Source organism: Homarus americanus, unplaced genomic scaffold, assembly GCF_018991925.1.
Source record: "Homarus americanus isolate GMGI-L3 unplaced genomic scaffold, GMGI_Hamer_2.0 scaffold30858, whole genome shotgun sequence".
In the NCBI taxonomy this organism is placed as follows: domain Eukaryota; kingdom Metazoa; phylum Arthropoda; class Malacostraca; order Decapoda; family Nephropidae; genus Homarus; species Homarus americanus.
Window position 1 is genome coordinate 2383944 of NW_024737697.1, and position 20336 is coordinate 2404279.

At 50.1% G+C, this 20336-nt stretch overlaps 1 protein-coding gene across 8 annotated transcripts in view; it reads right to left on the reverse strand.

Annotated features, from left to right (window-relative positions):
• Nucleotides 1-20336, reverse strand: part of LOC121873537 — a 139898-nt gene that overhangs the window by 60762 nt on the left and 58800 nt on the right. For all 8 annotated transcript variants that reach the window (XM_042377163.1, XM_042377161.1, XM_042377164.1 and 5 more), the window contains exon 2: nt 11645-13928. In XM_042377163.1, coding sequence (XP_042233097.1) covers nt 11645-13891 — 2247 coding nt within the window. In that variant the 5' untranslated portion in view covers nt 13892-13928. The remainder of the gene's footprint in view (nt 1-11644; nt 13929-20336) is intronic.

The window sequence follows — 20336 nt, forward strand, 5'->3', positions numbered from 1 at the left end:
AGGAGAGTGCCAGACTAATAATTCTGATTTTTTTTTTTACAGGGATTAGCCCACCCGGGCACAGGTCACTGACTCACGTCAGGGCCTGGGGAGCGAATATATAATAATAACAATAATAAGAGTATATAGGGAGATTCCGCGGTGATAACACTATCTGAGGGACAAAGGTCTATCGTCTGGGTAGTGACACTGGCTACGGTGGCACATGACTTGGGCAAAGTAACCAGCAACAAGGCCGGGCCGGGGAGGAGGAGCTCTGCCTTACTCAAAAACGTTATAACACAGCCGCAGGCAGGTGGCTTCACTACTTAATATAACCACAGCTGACCCCAGGGAGCGTCTCACACATGGAGGCCACATGTTGGTAAATACTGTATATCCAGTTACACACTCCGCATAAAACTATATGTACAGTATCCCCAAAAAGTATCTGTCCACACTGTATGAATCATTATGAGACCACGGATGATAGATATAGGGACATGCATTTACTGTGGTATATAGTTTAACATAAATCATGACATACAAGTATGTATCTATTTATGTTATTCGGTTATCAAATATACTGTACTTGTACTAGGATCAGTATGCCACAGAGCCACGCATACCAACCCTCCCGGGACATCACGAGTTGCATGTAGCATTTCGGAAGTTATTGGACCCATCCTGACAGATACTTTTTTTTTTTTTTAGATACTGTACAGTGAGTGTGTGTGTGTGTGTGTGTGTGTGTGTGTGATAATATTTTTAAAATTCCAGACAGGTAAAGATGATCAAATCCTTTTCACTCAATTAATACATTGCGTTTTGGGGAGCCACAAAAGTAACACCAAGGGAAATAAAATAACATCTCACTCCACGTACTCTCGACTGTCTACCTTAATATATAGTCTCACTGATAACCCAAATTCTCTACACAAATTTAGGTCTCTGAGGAAGCAGGAGGCGTCCACCATACTCACGTGGCAACCTTATTAACTGGTACAATTTGTTCTACAACTTGGTGTGTCCCGGGCCTCTCTGTCCTCGCCATTGACGTGTCATACGTTTAAATGCCTGAATAAAGCTAAGACTACCTGGTTAATGGTGTAATTATCAACAACAGGACGAAATATGATGATATACAAAAGAAGGACAGACGTGTTATCTGTTAGACTGATAAGACCACAACTACTACAGGTTGTTATGTATGATGACGATCAGGTAGCGTCATGAGGTGATGTCGATGTACGCGTGACAGGTGACACCATACACCACCATTACGTTATCACCTGCACACCCTCCCACACCTCCCACCCTCAACACAGATCCACCATTTTAGGACAAGCAAGACCATAATTGTGATCATCACGAAGAATAAATAACACTGATCTAAATAAACTCGTTTGTACACCTAAACCTATCAAGAAAAATGGCGCCAACAATGAGCTTTGCTCGTGGTGGTCAAGACTGGAGTAGCTGCCCCACGGGAGATAAAGACGCTCTCCACTTAACCTTTGGATTCGTGCCACAAGGAGGGCGGGGGGGTAGTGTCGTTGGTAGGTAGTGCCAACTGCAGAGTGTCTACATTCCTGCCCCATGCACAACACTGCAGTGCCAGGGCCGCCTCCAAATTTTCTTCGATTGAGGGAAAATCATTTTGTGTATAGAGTGTAATAATTAAGAAACAATGATCAGTGTTACCTTCCCAATATAACCTGACACAATGTACACTGTTAGTAGAGTACTGAGCACCATACAATAAGGAGGAGACCAAGTGTACCATACAACTCGAGGATGGTGTGGTCATGTTCCCCCCGAGGATGATGTGGTCACGTTCCCCCCGAGTATGATGTGGTCATGTTACCCAGAGGATGATGTGGTCATGTTCCCCCGAGGATGGTGTGGTCATGTTCCCCCCGAGGATGATGTGGTCACGTTCCCCCCGAGTATGATGTGGTCATGTTACCCAGAGGATGATGTGGTCATGTTCCCCCGAGGATGGTGTGGTCATGTTCCCCGAGGATGATGTGGTCATGTTCCCCGAGTATGATGTGGTCATGTTCCAGAGGATGATGTGGTCATGTTCCCCCGAGGATGATGTGGTCATGTTCCCCCGAGGATGATGTGGTCACGTTCCCCCAGGTATGATGTGGTCATGTTACCCAGAGGATGATGTGGTCATGTTCCCCGAGGATGGTGTGGTCATGTTCCCCGAGGATGGTGTGGCCATGTTCCCCCGAGGATGGTTTGGTCACGTTCCCCGAGGATGGTGTGGTCACGTTCCCCGAGGATGGTGTGGTCGTTCCCGGGGATGGTGTCACGTTCCCCGGGATGGTGTGGTCGTTCCCGGGGATGGTGTGGTCACGTTCCCCGGGGATGGTGTGGTCACGTTCCCGGATGGTGTGGTCGTTCCCCGAGGATGGTGTGGTCACGTTCCCCCGAGGATGGTGTGGTCACGTTCCCCCGAGGATGGTGTGGTCACGTTCCCCGAGGATGGTGTGGTCATGTTCCCCGAGGATGGATGTGGTCATGTTCCCCGGGGATGGTGTGGTCATGTTCCCCGAGGATGGTGTGGTCACGTTCCCCGGGGATGGTGGTCAGTTCCCGAGGATGGTGTGGTCATGTTCCCCCGGATGGTGTGGTCATGTTCCCCGAGGATGGTGTGGTCACGTTCCCCGAGGATGGTGTGGTCATGTTCCCCCGAGGATGGTGTGGTATGTTCCCCGGGGATGGTGTGGTCATGTTCCCCGAGGATGGTGTGGTACGTTCCCCCAGGATGTGTGGTCATGTTTGAGGATGGTGTGGTCACGTTCCCGGATGGTGTGGTCATGTTCCCCGAGGATGGTGTGGTCATGTTCCCCGAGGATGGTGTGTTATGTTCCCGAGGATGGTGTGGTCATGTTCCCGGGGATGGTGTGCGTTCCCCGAGATGATGTGGTCATGTTCCCCGGGGATGATGTGGTCATGTTCCCCCGGGGTGGTGTGGTCACGTTCCCCGAGATGGTGTGGTCATGTTCCCCGAGGATGGTGTGGTCATGTTCCCCGGGGATGATGTGGTCAGTTCCCCGAGATGATGTGGTCATGTTCCCCGGATGATGTGGTCATGTTCCCGGGGATGTGTGGTCATTCCCCGATGATGTGGTCATGTTCCCCGAGGATGGTGTGGTCACGTTCCCCGAGGATGGTGTGGTCACGTTCCCCGAGGATGGTGTGGTCATGTTCCCCGAGGATGGTGTGGTCATGTTCCCCGAGGATGGTGTGGTCACGTTCCCCGAGGATGGTGTCACGTTCCCCGAGGATGGTGTGGTCACGTTCCCCGAGGATGGTGTGGTCACGTTCCCCGGAGATGGTGTGGTCACGTTCCCCGAGGATGGTGTGGTCACGTTCCCCGGGATGGTGTGGTCACGTTCCCCGAGGATGGTGTGGTCGTTCCCCGAGGATGGTGTGGTCACGTTCCCCGGGGATGGTGTGGTCACGTTCCCCGGGATGGTGTGGTCAGTTCCCCGAGATGGTGTGTCATGTTCCCCGAGGATGGTGTGGTCATGTTCCCCGAGGATGGTGTGGTCATGTTCCCCGAGGATGGTGTGGTCATGTTCCCGAGGATGGGTGTGGTCATGTTCCCCGAGGATGGTGTGGTCATGTTCCCCGAGGATGGTGTGGTCATGTTCCCCGAGGATGGTGTGGTCGTTCCCCGAGATGGTGTGGTCATGTTCCCCGGGGATGGTGGTCACGTTCCCCGGATGGTGTGGTCGTTCCCCGGGGATGGTGTGGTCACGTTCCCGGGGATGGTGTGGTCACGTTCCCGAGATGGTGTGGTCAGTTCCCCGGGGATGGTGTGGTCACGTTCCCCCGGGGATGGTGTGGTCATGTTCCCCGAGGATGGTGTGGTCATGTTCCCCGAGGATGGTGTGGTCGTTCCCCGAGGATGGTGTGGTCGTTCCCCCGAGGATGGTGTGGTCACGTTCCCGAGGATGGTGTGGTCATTCCCCCGAGGATGGTGTGGTCACGTTCCCCGAGGATGGTGTGGTCATGTTTCCCCGGATGGTGTGGTCTGTTTCCCCCGGGATGGTGTGGTCATGTTCCCCGAGGATGGTGTGGTCATGTTCCCCGGGGATGGTGTGGTGTGTTCCCCGAGGATGGTGTGGTCATGTTTCCGGAGGATGGTGTGGTCATGTTCCCCGAGGATGGTGTGGTCATGTTCCCCCGAGGATGGTGTGGTCATGTTCCCCGAGGATGGTGTGGTAATGTTCCCCCGAGGATGGTGTGGTCATGTTCCCCCAAGGATGGTATGGCCATGTAATGATGAATGTTATTTGCAAATGTGCAAAGTTATGAGAATTAATTGGTCTTCATCATTTTCAAACTTCCCAACCAAGTATATTTGTTTTGTGAACAAATGGTTAATTAGTCAAACCATCTTCGAACAGTTCTCCTTATTACTTTTCATGTGTCTATGTACAGGGCTGTATTCTTATACAAAACTTGATGTAAGTATATGTTTCTTTTTACTTTCCATTCCCTATGTTTAATAAAGCATTTCCCTGCAAGTACATGTAGTCTTGTTGCCTACACTAAATAATATACGGTTCTGCGAGAGTAATATATATTTAATTCTGATTAATAGACTGATAGTTTGAAGAGGAGCTGAGAGAAGGGGTATCACGCTTGGGGGTGAATTAAATGACCTCACACAATGAACATAAGAACAGAAGAATGGAGGAAGCTGCAGCGGGCCTATTGGCCCATACTGGGCAGTCCCATTTACACCCAGCCCCTATTGCTCATATATCCATCCAACCTAAGTTTGAAGCTATCCAGCGTATTCGAGTTAATGATGATATTTGGTAACTTGTTCCAGTCGTCCACTACTCTATTTCCAAACCAATGTTTACCTATTTCAAGCCTAAATCTAAATTTGTCTAATTTGAAACCATTGTTACGAGTGCGCTCCTGGTTGGAAAGTTTGAGTACCTTTGTTCGCCCTTTGTTTAGTCCTGACTTCCACTTATTGGATACCTCTATCAGATCGCCTCGCTCTCGTCTCCTGGGGAATTACGTTAAAGCTTTAACCTGTCTCTGTACTCAAGGTTCCTGTACAGGATTAGTGTCATTCTCCTCTGAGTTCTTTCCAGGATTCTATCCATTCTGTAATACGGTGACAGAATTGAACTACGTAATCAAGTGAGGTCTCACAAGCGCAAGATATAGTTTTAGGATGACCTCGCTAGCCTTGTAACTAACACTCCTTTGTATGAACCCAAGTACTTTATTAGCCTTGTTTCGAGCAAATACACATTGTTTACTTGGCTTAAGATTCCTAAATATTTTTCACAGTCGGATTTCTCAATATTATTTGTTGTGGTATCTGGTTTCCCTGTTTACATCCTCTATATGCTGAGTACTGTGCTTGACATTTGTCCACATTGAATTTCATCTGCCATTTTTCAGACCATTCGAAAAATGTTTAGATCTTCCTGTACTTTTGCGGAGTCCTCGTCAGATTTAATTACAAGCCCTATTTTAGTGTTATCAGCTATTGATGTTAATGAATCACTCTAGTATTCTTCAGTTACATTACGCAGGTGTTTTATTAACAAACTAGAAATATTAGCTCGACTTAAGGAAGCTAGCATTTATCCCTGTTTTAAAGGGCTTATAAACAAAACAAAAAAGGTCCAGTATGATGTTTGTCAGAACACACTACAGAATGACTGGTATTCAGTCATAGAGAAGTAAATTATCCGGTCGGAAAAATATTTTTTAAAATCTGATAATAAAAATATATATCTTTTTAAATATATCACACGCCTCCTCCACCACCGCCCCTCCTCCCACCACCGCCCTCTTCCCACCATCGCCCCTCTCCCTTCCACCCATCTCCCCTCCTCCTTCCACCATCGCCCCTCCTCCCTTCCACCATCGCCCCTCCTCCCTTCCACCATCGCCCTCCTCCCTTCCCACCATCACCCCTCCTACCTCCACCATCGCCCTCCCTCCCCATTGCCCCTCCTTCCCATCGCCCTCCTCCTTCCCACCATCGCCCTCCTCCCTTCCACCATCCTCTCCCTTCCTCCATCCCCTCCTCCTTCCACCATCGCCCTCCTCCCCTTCACCATCGCCCCTCCCTTCCACCATCACCTCTCCTACCACCATCCCTCCCCCCTCCTACCCTCCACCATCGCCCCCTCCTCCCTTCCACCATCGTCCCCTCCTCCCTTCCACCATCGTCCCTCCTCCTTCCACCATCACCCTCCTACCCTCCACCATCGCCTCTCTACCCCTCCACCATCCCCTTCTCCCTCCCCCATCAGCCCTCCTCCACCACGCCCCTCCTCCACCACCGCCCTCTTCCCTCCACCATCGCCCCTCCTCCCTTCCACCATCTCCCTCCTCCCTTCCACCATCGCCCTCCTCCCTTTCCCACCTCCCCCCCTCCCTTCCACCACCATCACCCTCCTACCTCCCCTCCCTCCTCCCCATTGCCCTCCTTCCCATCGCCCCTCCTCCTTCCACCATCCTCCCTTCCCCTCCTCCCTTCTTCCACCATCCCCCTCCTCCCTTCCCACCATCGCCCTCCTTCCACCATCGCCCCTCCTCCCCTTCCACCATCACCTCTCCTACCATCCACCATCACCCCTCCTACCCTCCACCATCGCCCCTCCTCCTTCCAGCACCATCGTCCCTCCTCCCCCACCATCGTCCCTCCTCCCCACCACCACCCTCTCCTACCCTCCCACCATCGCCCCTCCCTACCCTCCACCATCCTCCCCTCCTCCCCATCCCCAGCTCCTCCTTCCACCATCGCCCCTCCTCCCTTCGCCCTCCTCCCACCATCGCACCCTCCTCCCTTCCACCATCACCTCCCTCCCACCTCCACCATCGCCCTCCTCCCCCATTGCCCTCCTCCCTTCCACCATCGCCCCTCCTCCCTTCCACCATCGCCCTCCTCCCTTCCACCATCACCCTCCTCCCTTCCACCATCGCCCCTCCTCCCTTCCACCATCACCTCTCCTCTCCACCATCCCTCCCCATTCCTCCCTCCTCCTTCCACCATCGCCCCTTCCTCCCCTCCTCCCCCACCATCCACTCCTCCTTCCCCACCATCACCCCTCCACCCTCCCTCGCTCCCTCCACCCTCCACCATCCCCTCCCTCCCCCATGCCCTCCCCCTTCCACCATCTCCCCCCTCCCTTCCACCATCGCCCTCCTCCCTTCCACCATCACCCCTCCTACCCTCCACCATCGCCCCTCCTACCTCTCCACCATCGCCCTCCTCCCCCATAGCCCTCTCCTCCTTCCACCATCGCCCCTCCTCCCCTTCCCATCGCCCTCCTCCCTCCATCACCCCTCCTACCCTCCACCATCGCCCTCTCCTACCCCTCCTCCCTCCCCTTCCCGCCCCCCTCCTCCCTTCCACCATCGCCCCTCCTCCCTTCCACCATCACCCTCCCCTTCCACCATCGCCCTCCTCCCTTCCACCATCGCCTCCTCCTTCCACCATCACCCCTCCCTCCACCATCTCCTCCCTCCCCCTTCCACCATCCACCATCGCCCCTCCCCTCCCTTCCACCATCGCCCCCTCCTCCTTCCCACCATCTCCTCCCTTCCCACCATCACCACCCTCCCCACCATCGCCCTCCCTACCCTCCACCATCGCCCCCTCCTTGCCTCCTTCCACCATCACCCAGGCCCACCATCCAGCCCCTCCACCCTCCACCACCCCTCCTCCCTTCCCATCACCCTCCTCCTTCCACCATCGCCCTCCTCCCTTCCCATCCTGCCTCCTCCCCACCATCGCCCTCCTCCCTTCCCCATCGCCCTCCTCCTTCCAGCCCCTTCCCTTCCACCACCACCCTCCCTTCCACCATCACCCCCTCCTCCCCTCCACCCATCCTCCCTCCCCGCCCCTCCTTGCCCTCTCCCACATCCCCATCGCCCCTCCCTTCACCATCGCCCCTCCCTTCCACCCACCCCTCCTCACCCTCCACCATCGCCCTCCTCCTCCACCATCACCACGCTCCCTTCCCCTCCTCCTCCCCCCACCATCGCCCCTCCTCCCACCAACCTCACTCCCCCTTCCCCCATCGCCCTCCTCCCCCATGCCCCTCCTCCCCGCCCTCCTCCCCATCGCCTCCTCCCAATCACCATCCTCCTCCTCCCTTCCACCATCACCCCTCACCTACCCTCCCTCCCTCCACCATCGCCCTCCTCCCTTCCACCATCCACACCCTCCTACCCTCCACCATCGCCCTCCTCCCCCATTGCCCTCCTCCCCATAGCCCTCCTCCCTCCTTCCACCATCACCCCTCCTACCCTCCACCATCGCCCCCTCCTCCCCACCATTGCCCCTCCTCCCCATAGCCCCTCCTCCTTCCACCATCGCCCCTCCTACCTCCACCATCGCCCTCCCACCCTCCACCATAGCCTCCTCCCTTCCACCATCGCCCTCCTCCTTCCACCATCGCCCTCCTCCCCCACCATCGCCCTCCCTTCCACCATCGTCCTCCTACCCTCCACCATAGCCCCTCCTACCATAGCCTCCCTACCCTCCACCATCTCCTCCTTCCACCATCGCCCCTCCTCCCTTCCACCATCGCCTCCACCTCTCCACCATAGCCCTCCTACCTCCACCATAGCCTCCTGCCTTCCACCATCGTCCTCCTTCCACCATCGCCCCTCCTCCCTTCCACCATCGCCCTTCCTCCCTTCCACCATCGCCCTCCTCCCTCCACCATCGCTCTCCCCCTACCCTCCACCCTCCTGCCTCTGCCCTCCTCCCTTCCACCATCGCCCCTCCTCCCTTCCACCATCGCCCCCTCCCTCCACCATCGCCCCTCCTCCCTTCCACCATCGCCCCTCCTACCTCCACCATAGCCCCCTCCTACCTCCCACCATCGCCCCTCCTACCCTCCACCATCGCCCTCCTACCTCCACCATAGCCCTCCTCCTTCCACCACGCCCTCCTTCCACCCATCGCCCTCCACCTCCCCATCGCCCCTCCTCCTCCATAGCCTCCTAGCCCCTCCTCCTCCACCGCAGCCCCTCCTACCCTCCACCATAGCCCTCTACCTCCCCCCCTCCCTACCTCCACGCCCACTCCTAGCCTCCTCCCTACCTCCACCACGCCCCTCCCTACCTCCACCATAGCCCCTCCTACCCTTCCACCATCGCCCTCCCACCTCCACCACAGCCCTCCCTACCTCCACCACTGCCCTCCCTACCTCCACCATAGCCCCTCCTACCCTCCATAGCCCCTCCTACCTCGCCCTCCCATCTCCACCATCCCCCTCCCACTCCCACCACCACCCCTCCTACCCTCCACCATACCTCCACCCACCCTCCTCTTCCACCTCATCCACCTCCCCTACCTCCTCCCTCACCCGCACCCTCACCCCTCCACCACCACCTCCACCATAGCCCCTCCATCACCCTCCCACCTCCACCATAGCCCCTCCTCCCTTCCACCATCCACCTCCACCGCCTCCTACTCCACCAGGCCCCTCCCCCCTCCTCCTTCCACCATCACCCCTCCCCCTCCACCATCACCCCCTCCCCTCCACCATAGCCCTCCTCCCTTCCTCCCACCATCACCCCTCCCACTCCTCCTCCACCATCACCCTCCCTCCTCCACCTCCCCTCCTACCTCCCACCATAGCCTCCTCCTTCCACCATCGCCCTCCCCTCCACCATCGCCCCTCTTCCACCATCACCCTCCTACCTCCACCATAGCCTCCTCCTCCACCACATCGCCCCTCCTCCCCCGACCTTCTTCACCACCTCATTAAGAGACTTGGTGCAGCGGTTCCACCCCAAAGAGACTTGGCAGCTGTTCCACCCAAGACTTGGTGCAGCGGTTCCACCCCAGTAACAGACTTGGTGCAGCTGTTCCACCTCTTGCAGTAAAGAGATTTAGCAGCTGTTCCACCCCAGTAAGAACTTGGTGCAGCGGTTCCACCCCAGTAGAACTTCAGGGCACTTGGTGCAGCTGTTCCACCCCAGTAGAGACTTGCAGCTTGTTCCACCAACTTATTAGTTTCACCCATTATGAGAGTTGGTGTAGCAGTTCCAAGACTTGTGCAGCCAGTTCCACCAAGTAAGACTTGTATTCTGTTCCACCCCATTAAGAGACCTATGAAGTGTTCCACCCCATTAAGATTGCAGCTGTTCACCCCAATGGGATGCCCCACCCCAGGTGCAGCTGTTCACCCCATTAAGAGACTTGGTGCAGCGGTTCCACCCCATTAAGAGACCTAGTGCTGTTCCACCTCATTAAGAACCTAGTACAGCGGTTCACCCCAATAAGAGACCTAGTGCAGCTGTTCCACCTCATGAAGAGACCTCCAGCTGTTCCACCCCATTAAGAGACTCTAGTGCAGCTGTTCCACCTCATTAAGAGACCTAGTGCAGCGGTTCCACCCCAATAAGAGTCTATGAAAGAGACCTAGTGCAGCTGTTCCACCTAAAGACCTAGTGCAGCTGTTCCACCCCATTAAGAGACTTATGCAGCTGTTCACGGCTGTTCACCTCATTAAGAGACCTAGTGCAGCTGTTCCACCCATTAAGAGATCTAGTGCAGCGGTTCCACCCCATTAAGAGACCTAGTGCAGCGGTTCCACCTCATTAAGAGACTTAGTGCAGCTGTTCCACCTCATGAAGAGACCTAGTGCAGCGGTTCAACCCCCATTAAGAGACCTAGTGCAGCTGTTCCACCTCATTAAGAGACCTAGTGCAGCTGTTCCACCCCAATAAGAGACCTAGTGCAGCTGTGCCATCCCATTAAGAAGCCTAGTGCAGCGGTTCCACCCCATTAAGAGACTTGGAGCAGCGGTTCCACCTCATTAAGAGACCTAATGCAGCTGTTCCACCCCATTAAGAGACCTAGTGCAGCTGTTCTACCCCATTAAGATACTTGGTACAGCTGTTCCATCCCATTAAGATACTTGGTGGAGGTGTTCCACCCCATTAAGATACTTGGTACAGCTGTTCCACCCTAGTAAGAGAGTTGGTGCAGCTGTTCCACCCCATTAAGAGACTAGGTGCCGCTAGCCTCTCTATTACCTATGTACTACAGTAAGATTTAGGGATGCATTGGCAGATAAGATTATAATGTGATAGATTGATGAGACCGATAAACATGTGAAAAAAATGAGACAGAAGGAAGGTGATGCAGCGTTTTGGTAGAGGAGTGAAGTAGTGTTTCTCACCACGATGGAGGTGTATGATAGTGTTTATCACCGTCCAACATGACAGCTATCATTAGATACGATATTTTGCCTTTTAGTTCCTTAAAAGAACGAAACGACCCAGTCAAACAAAGCCCACCTAAATTTGTTTGGTTGGTTTTATAGCGTATTAAGGTAATATATGCGCTGTCTTTTAATTCCGTTGCCGTAATCTTTTCTGAACGTCTGTAGGTCCGACTGTCTCAACACTATAATAATTACGTCGCCTGATGGTATCATTGGTCTGTAACAATACCATGTTTCGTTTGTCATTATGTGATTGTGGGGTGTGCTTCTTGGAGCGTTAGGACATCAGTTGTAGTGTTAAGTGGAATACAAGTACTAGGTACATCCACTGTAATGTTTAGCAAACCAATTATAGTACGTAATAGGAATAGGGGAAATAATATTGACTATTCCAATTGCTAGTGATGACTTACCTTAACGGGGAGGAGGTAGAGTCTCTTGCGGTACGTCTTGAGGCTACAGATGAAGCAAGAGTAGTTGTAAGTGTCGTAGAGTCTGGCGTAGTGGGCCACTTGTTCCTTCTCGTAGCGCTGCCACTGTAAAATGAGGGAATGGAAGCAACAGAGGCAGGCCAGCACACAAGAGTCATTGACGCGAGCCTCCGGGTGGGCTGACTGATGCTTCTCTAAGAAGGGGAAGAAAGGCTCCGAGCCATGGGGTTTGCTCCGCAGGGCGTACGTCTGCCCGGCCTTAGAGTGGAAGCTGCATACGAAACAATTGATGGCGATATTGAGGGCGTTCTGTGTGGTGATGACAGGCAACGTGGGCGCCTTAGAATCCTGTTCAGCAGGCACCACCTCTAGGGTATGAAGGGGCTGTCCCGCATAACCAGGAGGCGCCTTTTTTACGATTTCTGAGGACTTAAGATGCGCCTCTATTGCCGCTGAGAACCCATGTGGAGGGGAGCTGTCTGAGGGAGACGTCCCGGGCGAGGAGTGGGTAGGGCCGGGGGTGAGGCGAGGAGAATGTGAATTCGTGGGCATGGCTCTCAGGGAGAACTGTCGGTGTTCCTTTGGTATTTTATCTTTCTCGTACTCGTTCCACTGAGTGCTAAGGTGATGGAAGCAGGGAGAGCAGGCCAGCACCCGACCGTTCTCCACCACGCTGTTCTGGCCGATCCTCGGCAAGTACTTCAGGAAAGAGAAGTACATGCCATCCTGAAATGTGCCCTCAGCCACCATGGCCAGCCAGTGCATGGCCTGCCGTGCGTGGTTCTGGTGACAGAGGTAGCAGGTGGCTTCTTCCATGTGGGGATCACCATCGGCGGCAGCAGTAGAGGCAGCACGAGGCAGCACCTGGTGGGTGGGGGGTGTGAGTGCAGGTGGATGCTGGGGGCTGGCACTGTCACGCTGTTCCTCCCCTCCCCCGCTTCCATCAGTTACACTCCCTCTTGGCGACTTGTTGCTACCGTTGTCTCCTCTCTTTTTCTGCAGGTCGCGCTGCTCCTGCGGGATGGTCTTGTAGCACACACTACACACCTGCACCATCCCCTGCGGCGAGATGGGGGACGCTCCTTCTGGTGGATCGAGTTTTTGGATGAAAGGGTAATAGGGCTCGTTTTCCGAATTAGGTTTGCAATATATCAAACAGAGAGAACTGGAGGGACACTCTCGGCCACACTTGTAGCACACAAAAGCGGTGCAGTCCTGCAACAGAGACGATGATCTCTTACGAAGAGAATAATTTCTATCTCCGTGCGGGATGTTGTGGACCTCATAGGCGTCCCATTGAAGCTGCAGGTGTCTGTAACAGTCCCGGCAGCCCTGCACCCTCCCCGAGGCCTCCATAGGATGCGATTTACTGGGGCGAGGGTGCAGCATCAGGCTCGGAAAAAAAGGGCAACTTCCACTTTGTTGTTTGGCATATATGTCGACTAAGGTGCCCTTCTTGTGGTGGTCCCCACACACGTAACATACCTCGGTGGTGGCGTTCTTATCGGGCATCCGCAGATCCAGTACCTCTGTCCTCGGGGGCGTGACGGCTGGCGGCCGGGGGTCTCGGTACGCCACGTCTTCTTCGCGCTCACGCTTGGTGCCGCGGCGACCATCCAGCGACAGGTCTAGCGCCTCCTGCTGGGGGCCCACCTGGGGTATTGTTAGACCATGAGGTAGGGGAGGTACTCCGGGGGGCGGCAAGGGCAAACTTGGTGGTTGGGGCTGAGGAGGAACTATCCTCGATCTCTTGACTTCTATGGAAGCAGCAGGAGGAGCAGCAGAGGCGGCTGGTGACGGTTGTGCCCTGGTGCTACCACTTGGTCCCGGTCTTTTAATATCGGTGGGTGGGGGAGGGTCTGGAGCCAGACCCAGGAGCTGAGAGGCGTACTCACTCTGAACGCCCACCTCCACGCCCGTGTATGGCCCATTGTCCACTCTTTTGAGCCAGTATATGCGCTTGACGGGTGGTACTTTGTCCCGCTCGTACAACTGCCATTGTTGAGTCAGGTACGAGTAGCAGAGAAAACAGGAGAGAACGCGGCCATCAGGTGAGGGCGGCTCTGAACCGTCAGGAGGCTCGTGGGTCTCGAGGAAGGGGAAGTAGGGCCCTGTGGCCTGCTGCCTCACTGCCAGAGGGTATTCCGCATACCGCGGACACCCGCACACATAGCAGGTGGCACGCTTCACACTGTCACCGCTCTCTGGCCGCACGTACACTGGCTTCATCACCGCGACCAATGGGTGTCCCACACTTCACCCTCACCTGCAACAAACAACACTCAATGTTACAACCACTTGGGCCATTATCAGGAACAAATAATTATAATGCAACAATACACACACATATTTAAACTTTAATGATATTGTAAAGCAAAACGATGGATCACATATTTCACTATGGATAACCATTAATTATATTACAACATATAGCTAACACTTTGCTGCATGATCCTCATCACTCTGTTGGGTAGCGAGGGCACTTCAACAAGATAAATACACATTTGTGTATGTGTGTCTGAGCACGTATTCCACCCACTTCGCTCACTCACCAGACACTCTTATCAATAACCTCATTACCACCCCAGAATACCTCAGAATTAGGTGCCCATGTGCCAAGCTATTACTATGTGGGGATTTTAATAAAATTGACAACACTAATATCGAGGACCAGCTGCTACAATCACAAGCTGTGAACTTCTCTATGCACTGTCTAAACTCCATGACCTTATCTAACTAATTTAGCAGACCAGTACCAACCACCTCTCACTCCCAGCCACGGGCAAGAGCTCTTACAGGCCGGTACTTAGTGTGGATGACGCAGACACCAAATGGAAAAATTACACCACCACCACCACCACCACTTCTTCCCTGAGACGTTCGTCAGATTACACCCAACTGACTTGCCCTGGATCACATCCCAGATAAAATTACTTATGCAGTAGAGAAAATGGCGCCTTTTATCTCATTAACAACACCCGCTACAGGGCCCTTCGCAACAAAGTTATCTGTGAAATATGCACTACAAAGTAGCCTTACTACCCAACCAAGCTACAATTCCTAAAGCAGAACAACATCAGTGATATGGTAAGCCTATAGAACCAAACCATAAGACACACCCGCTCCCTTCCTTAACCACCTCACAGATGGTGACGCAGCTGAGGCAACTGGACAAGCTCAGGGTCAAGTTCTCCACCACCCCCACTGACCTACCAAGGAGTTCTCCCGGAACTAGCTAAACCCCTCTGCTCCATAATCAATGCTTTCCTCAGACAAACTGACTGGAAAACTTCGTATGTGTCACCAGTGCCCAAATCAACGAACCCATCATCCTTAAACGAGTTACGGTCCTATTGCTATCACCCCAATACCCAGCCAATGTGCGAATGTTTCGTTTTTGACCGGGCCTACACTGATATTGCAGACGCCATAGATCCTCAACAATTTGGCAATATGAAAACTTTCTCCACTACCCACTGTCTCGTCAGCTTTCTTTACTACATTTACCGCTATTTGGAAAAACACAAGACATCTGTGGCTGTCGCCTTCATTGACTTCACCAAGGCATTCAACCTGGTCAATGACAATTTAATCATCAACAAAGCTATCAACCTCGGGCTTCAGATGAGTTTTATAGGTCACAGGAACGTGTTTTTCTTTTCCTGTGGTTATCAGCATATACATGAATCATAAGCACCTACATTATATATATATATATATATATATATATATATATATATATATATATATATATATATATATATATATATATATATATATATATATATATATATATATATATATACACACACACACACACACAGTTCGGGTGTTCCGTAAATACCTTCATAAATCAGGGGGTATATTCCTGAAATGTAAATAAAGATATATAACTAAATGACCAAATTTTCAATTCTCAACAGTTACGGATTTACAGCTCATGACAGTTTTGGTAGGAATGTGATGAAAACTATATGGGGTATAAATAAATTCTCTTGATTTCTACCTGTGAGGTCACATAAAAAGCAAGGTGTCTGTTACAGAGGTCCCAAACCGTGAAGAATAGTGGCGCCTTGTGCAGGACATTGTGACAAACATTCGCAACATCCCAAAGGTCTTTGGACGTGTGCGACAGTCAAATCACTTGTGCGGCGGGCTGAAGCAAGAGAGGCAGAACTCTGAACTAAATGTTAATTCCAGTACAAATCATAGGGCATTATTATTGTCAATAAACGTCTCTAGCAACAGTGGGTGTTTTCGCAGTCTGATTTCTCAGTTATTGGCACTTGGCCGGAGCAACTGTGAGACGGACCTCATTATGGAAGCGTTGTATCAATATAAAGTAAAGCCATCCATTTGTGATATGGCTTCCTATGAATTGTTGTGTTTTTTAAGACTGACTCAATTAAGATAATGCCCTTTGCTACGTCGGCTGGGGAAATTTACTTAAAGGATTATTTTTGTAAATATGTTTTTATATACAGTATATACATTTATATTTGATCATATCTGTTTATTGGTTTAAAATAGATATTCCTGACCTCCCAAGAAAACTTAGTCTAAAAAATTATTTAGTAGAAATACGAGCATTGTGAAATAAGTTATGTTCGTTTGCGCATGCACAGTTGGGCGGAGCTACTGGATCAACTCCGGCTGGGCGCAACTACAGTAGCTGCTCTCGTTCCCGCTTTGGTTAACGTCGGACCCCCGGGTCAAGGCATCTTATCTCTGAAATGACCTCCTCCCCCTGGAGATAACATATCATAAATGACCTCCTCCCCCTGGAGATAACATATCATAAATGACCTCCTCCCCCTGGAGATAACATATCATAAATGACCTCCTCCCCCTGGAGATAACATATCATAAATGACTTCCTCCCCCTGGAGATAACATATCATAAATGACCTCCTCCCCCTGGAGATAACATATCATAAATGACCTCCTCCCCCTGGAGATAACATATCATAAATGACTTCCTCCCCCTGGAGATAACATATCATAAATGACCTCCTCCCCCTGGAGATAACATATATACATGGAGATCATCAAATGACCTCCTCCATATCATAAATGACCCCTGGAGATAACATATCATAAATGACCTCCTCCCCCTGGAGATAACATATCATAAATGACCTCCTCCCCCTGGAGATAACATATCATAAATGACTTCCTCCCCCTGGAGATAACATATCATAAATGGAGATAACATATCCTCCTCCCCCTGGAGATAACATATCATAAATGACCTCCTCCCCCTGGAGATAACATATCATAAATGACTTCCTCCCCCTGGAGATAACATATCATAAATGACCTCCTCCCCCTGGAGATAACATATCATAAATGACTTCCTCCCCCTGGAGATAACATATCATAAATGTACCACTTATGTTACTTGTATATTATTTATCAATCATGTGACCCATTCCCATCTCTGTTGACAGCATATTTTCAGCCTTTTGGGCTATCGTGTTCTTTCAATAAACCGTCAATTATTATTATATTATATTATTATTACATCGAGCAGTCAGCCACATTATATTACACAGGTTTTAAATATTCAGTAGATGCGAAGACCCTTTAGAGCAGAGGTTGGGGAACGGGTAAATCTAAAAATTTTGGGGGTAATGCATACGGTATGAGAGACACTTCCATACCATATCCAACAATTTTAGGAGCAAATTGACTTGTTTTTGTTTACTGCACTAGTGTACTTTAAAGTCTGGGGGTAATTTCATTTTACTCAAAATTTTTTGGGGGAATACCCAAAAAAGTTCCCCGACCCTTGCTTTAGAGTGATAAACAATTATTAAGGTACGATAGATTTCCTCTATGTGAAGCTTTGAAGCGACAAGTTTCTTGAATCGTTACTCTGTGTATATGAAGTGTTAGAGTGTAAATTGCAATTATTTTTATTTTAATATTTGGTTGTAATCTTTGTGTGAGGTATTCGGTAAGGTGTTTGTTTATCTTGTGGAAAATAAGTAAGAAATGTAAATACATTAATACACTTAAACTGCATTTTTCTTGGCATATGCCCTTCCTTAAATTGGTGAACTTTCTCAGAACTTCATTAACATCTCTGGTTACTACAAGCTACTTGATTCACCGCATTTAAAACCGAGTCCCAAGTGTTTTATTTCATTTTAGTGGAGTTTTGTTGTATAATTCCCTCAAACCATCCTTCACTTTTTCACCTCATCTTTTAACAGCTGGGCCTTCTTTCATCAACTTCTTGAACTTTTGTTTATAAATCTTGCACCCTCAAGCCAGCTGATATCCTTAGCTTTGGATTGGTCGGTATGTTTTGAAAGCGTAACTGTGATTGGCCGACTGGTCTGCACGAAGGCTTACTCTACATTGTCTATAATGTTTACATTCAAGTCACTCTGTCCTTAAACGTTCTAACACAATTGCTCCCTGGACAATTGCTCTCATCTTAGCAACCATCATACCAAACTTTGAGAAGCGCCAAATATTGGACTTCTTGAGGGGAACTGTGGATCAGTCACAATCAATATTCAATAATCACTGACAATTATATAACACTAAAACTTTGAGAACTGCCAATAATGTACGATGGTTGCTAAAATTCACTGATAATGGGGGGATTGTCCTGGTGCACTTGACAACATCGCAAAATAGTTTTACAGTATGGGGACTTACAATGTTATATACAGTTTGTAAGTTCCAATATTGTAAGTCGGTTGCAAGGTGTTTCGAGGTGTTTTGAGTATCTGGCTCCTGGTGAGTCGCTGTAATAAATGCTTCCCGGGAAAGCATACGAGGGAGCGTAATTTGATAAACTCGGAGCTAAAACCGGAGTAAGCAACATGTACAGACTTACACGCTGTGATCAAGAAACAATAGCTTGCCAGGGTGACAGAAACTTTAGAGTTACAAAGTAGCGCCAGGTAGTAAACACGTGCTCTCAATATCTTTGGCAAACAAACCCCAACCTACTGTACAGTGTCATTCCTAAACTGTGAGAACAACTGTGATATATCTGATGCTTTTCTACCTTATATTGTACTTAATAAAATTGTCTCCTTACAAAAGTACTAGATTCATCAACTTGATGTATATTTTCTCAGACATACAGAAACAAACTACAATAATACATTTACTTCTAGTACACGCAGTAGTTGAGCCGAGTCACGTACGCCCAATGTCATCAACCTCACTTTGGACAAATATTAGAAATACAGTAATTGTAGCTGGTGGTTTTTGGAAGCGATCACACTAAACCTGGATCATGTCTTGTGCACCTATGGGAACGGCCATTATCTTGTAAACATCTTAAACCAAATAAATAAAGGCACTGACGCACGTGACCATGATATTAGGTATTACGTCCCCGATTGATTTCAAGGAGACGTTTGATGACGCAGGTCACACTATAGCCCTGTACTACTGGGTGTTGATCTTCATTACAACACTAGGAGTTACATAGTACAAAACATACTCAATACAAAACTCGATATTTCATTAATACAAACTCCCTAAGTATGCCAGTAATTCTTGTAACAATAACAGTCTCCCCTCATATTGCAGCATCACCCTCCCTCACCCTCCACCCAGGCGCTCCTCGCCCCCTACCCCAGAGTTGCCTGGGAGCATCGCTCTTTCTCAGTTTCTATAGAAGTTTAATATCCCAATTATGATAAATAAATACAAGGTATATAAACGCCACGTAAACGTAACACATACAATTACCGGGTCAACGGTATGTGACTCAAGGCTCACACAACAAATGGCTGAACTAATAGATCAAGCCCAGAGAACTGTATTTACTGTACTAGGAATTTATTACGTATTACCCAATTGATTTTCAAACGTTGAAATTATAAACATCAGTTTTGATAGAGCAGGTGACGCTGGTTCCAGACACCAAATGATTACAACCCTTTACACACCTCGCCTACTGGATGAAATGAAGCGACTGTGGGTTTTTTCATCCCCCGTCATCACATTTAATGGCATTATCTTGTTAGTGTCCAGATGTCTCACTCATGTGTCCAGTGTCTCCACCACACTAACTTAGATTTGATTCATGTACTTATGTGGTAATAACTGTAACTCTTATTATACTGAATCTTACATTGTTTAGCACACAATAATCTGAGCTCCAATGCTTTCTATACCCAATTGTCAGGATTAGGCCCGTTTATTTTTGTTATAGTTATTATTATTATTATTATCATCACTATTATTTGCACATGAACACACACACACACTACTATCAGTGGCGTGGAGCTGGAGTCACCCATCATGTACAGGGATTAATCGTACAGCCTGATGATCTCATAGATAACACTCCAATCAAGACCTTATATTGATAACCCAAGTGTGTACTCAAAAGATATGTGACACGTGGTGCTGTAACATGTGTCTTGCAGCGCTGTAACATGCGCCATGCGGTGCTGTAACACGGGCATCTAGCCAGTAACAGGTGATACACAATACTGTAACACGTGTATCTAGTGTAATGATTGTTTATCAGACCACAGCTTACAGCCCCAGTAGAGAGAGGTCGGAGTAAGTGGGAGTCAAAAAACAAGCAGGTTCTGGGGAGTAAAATTGGTTACTCAGGACAAGGGGCAAAACAGGACCAGGGAAGGGTAGGTTTAAATGCATACTATACAAACAGTAGGAGCGTTAGAAATAA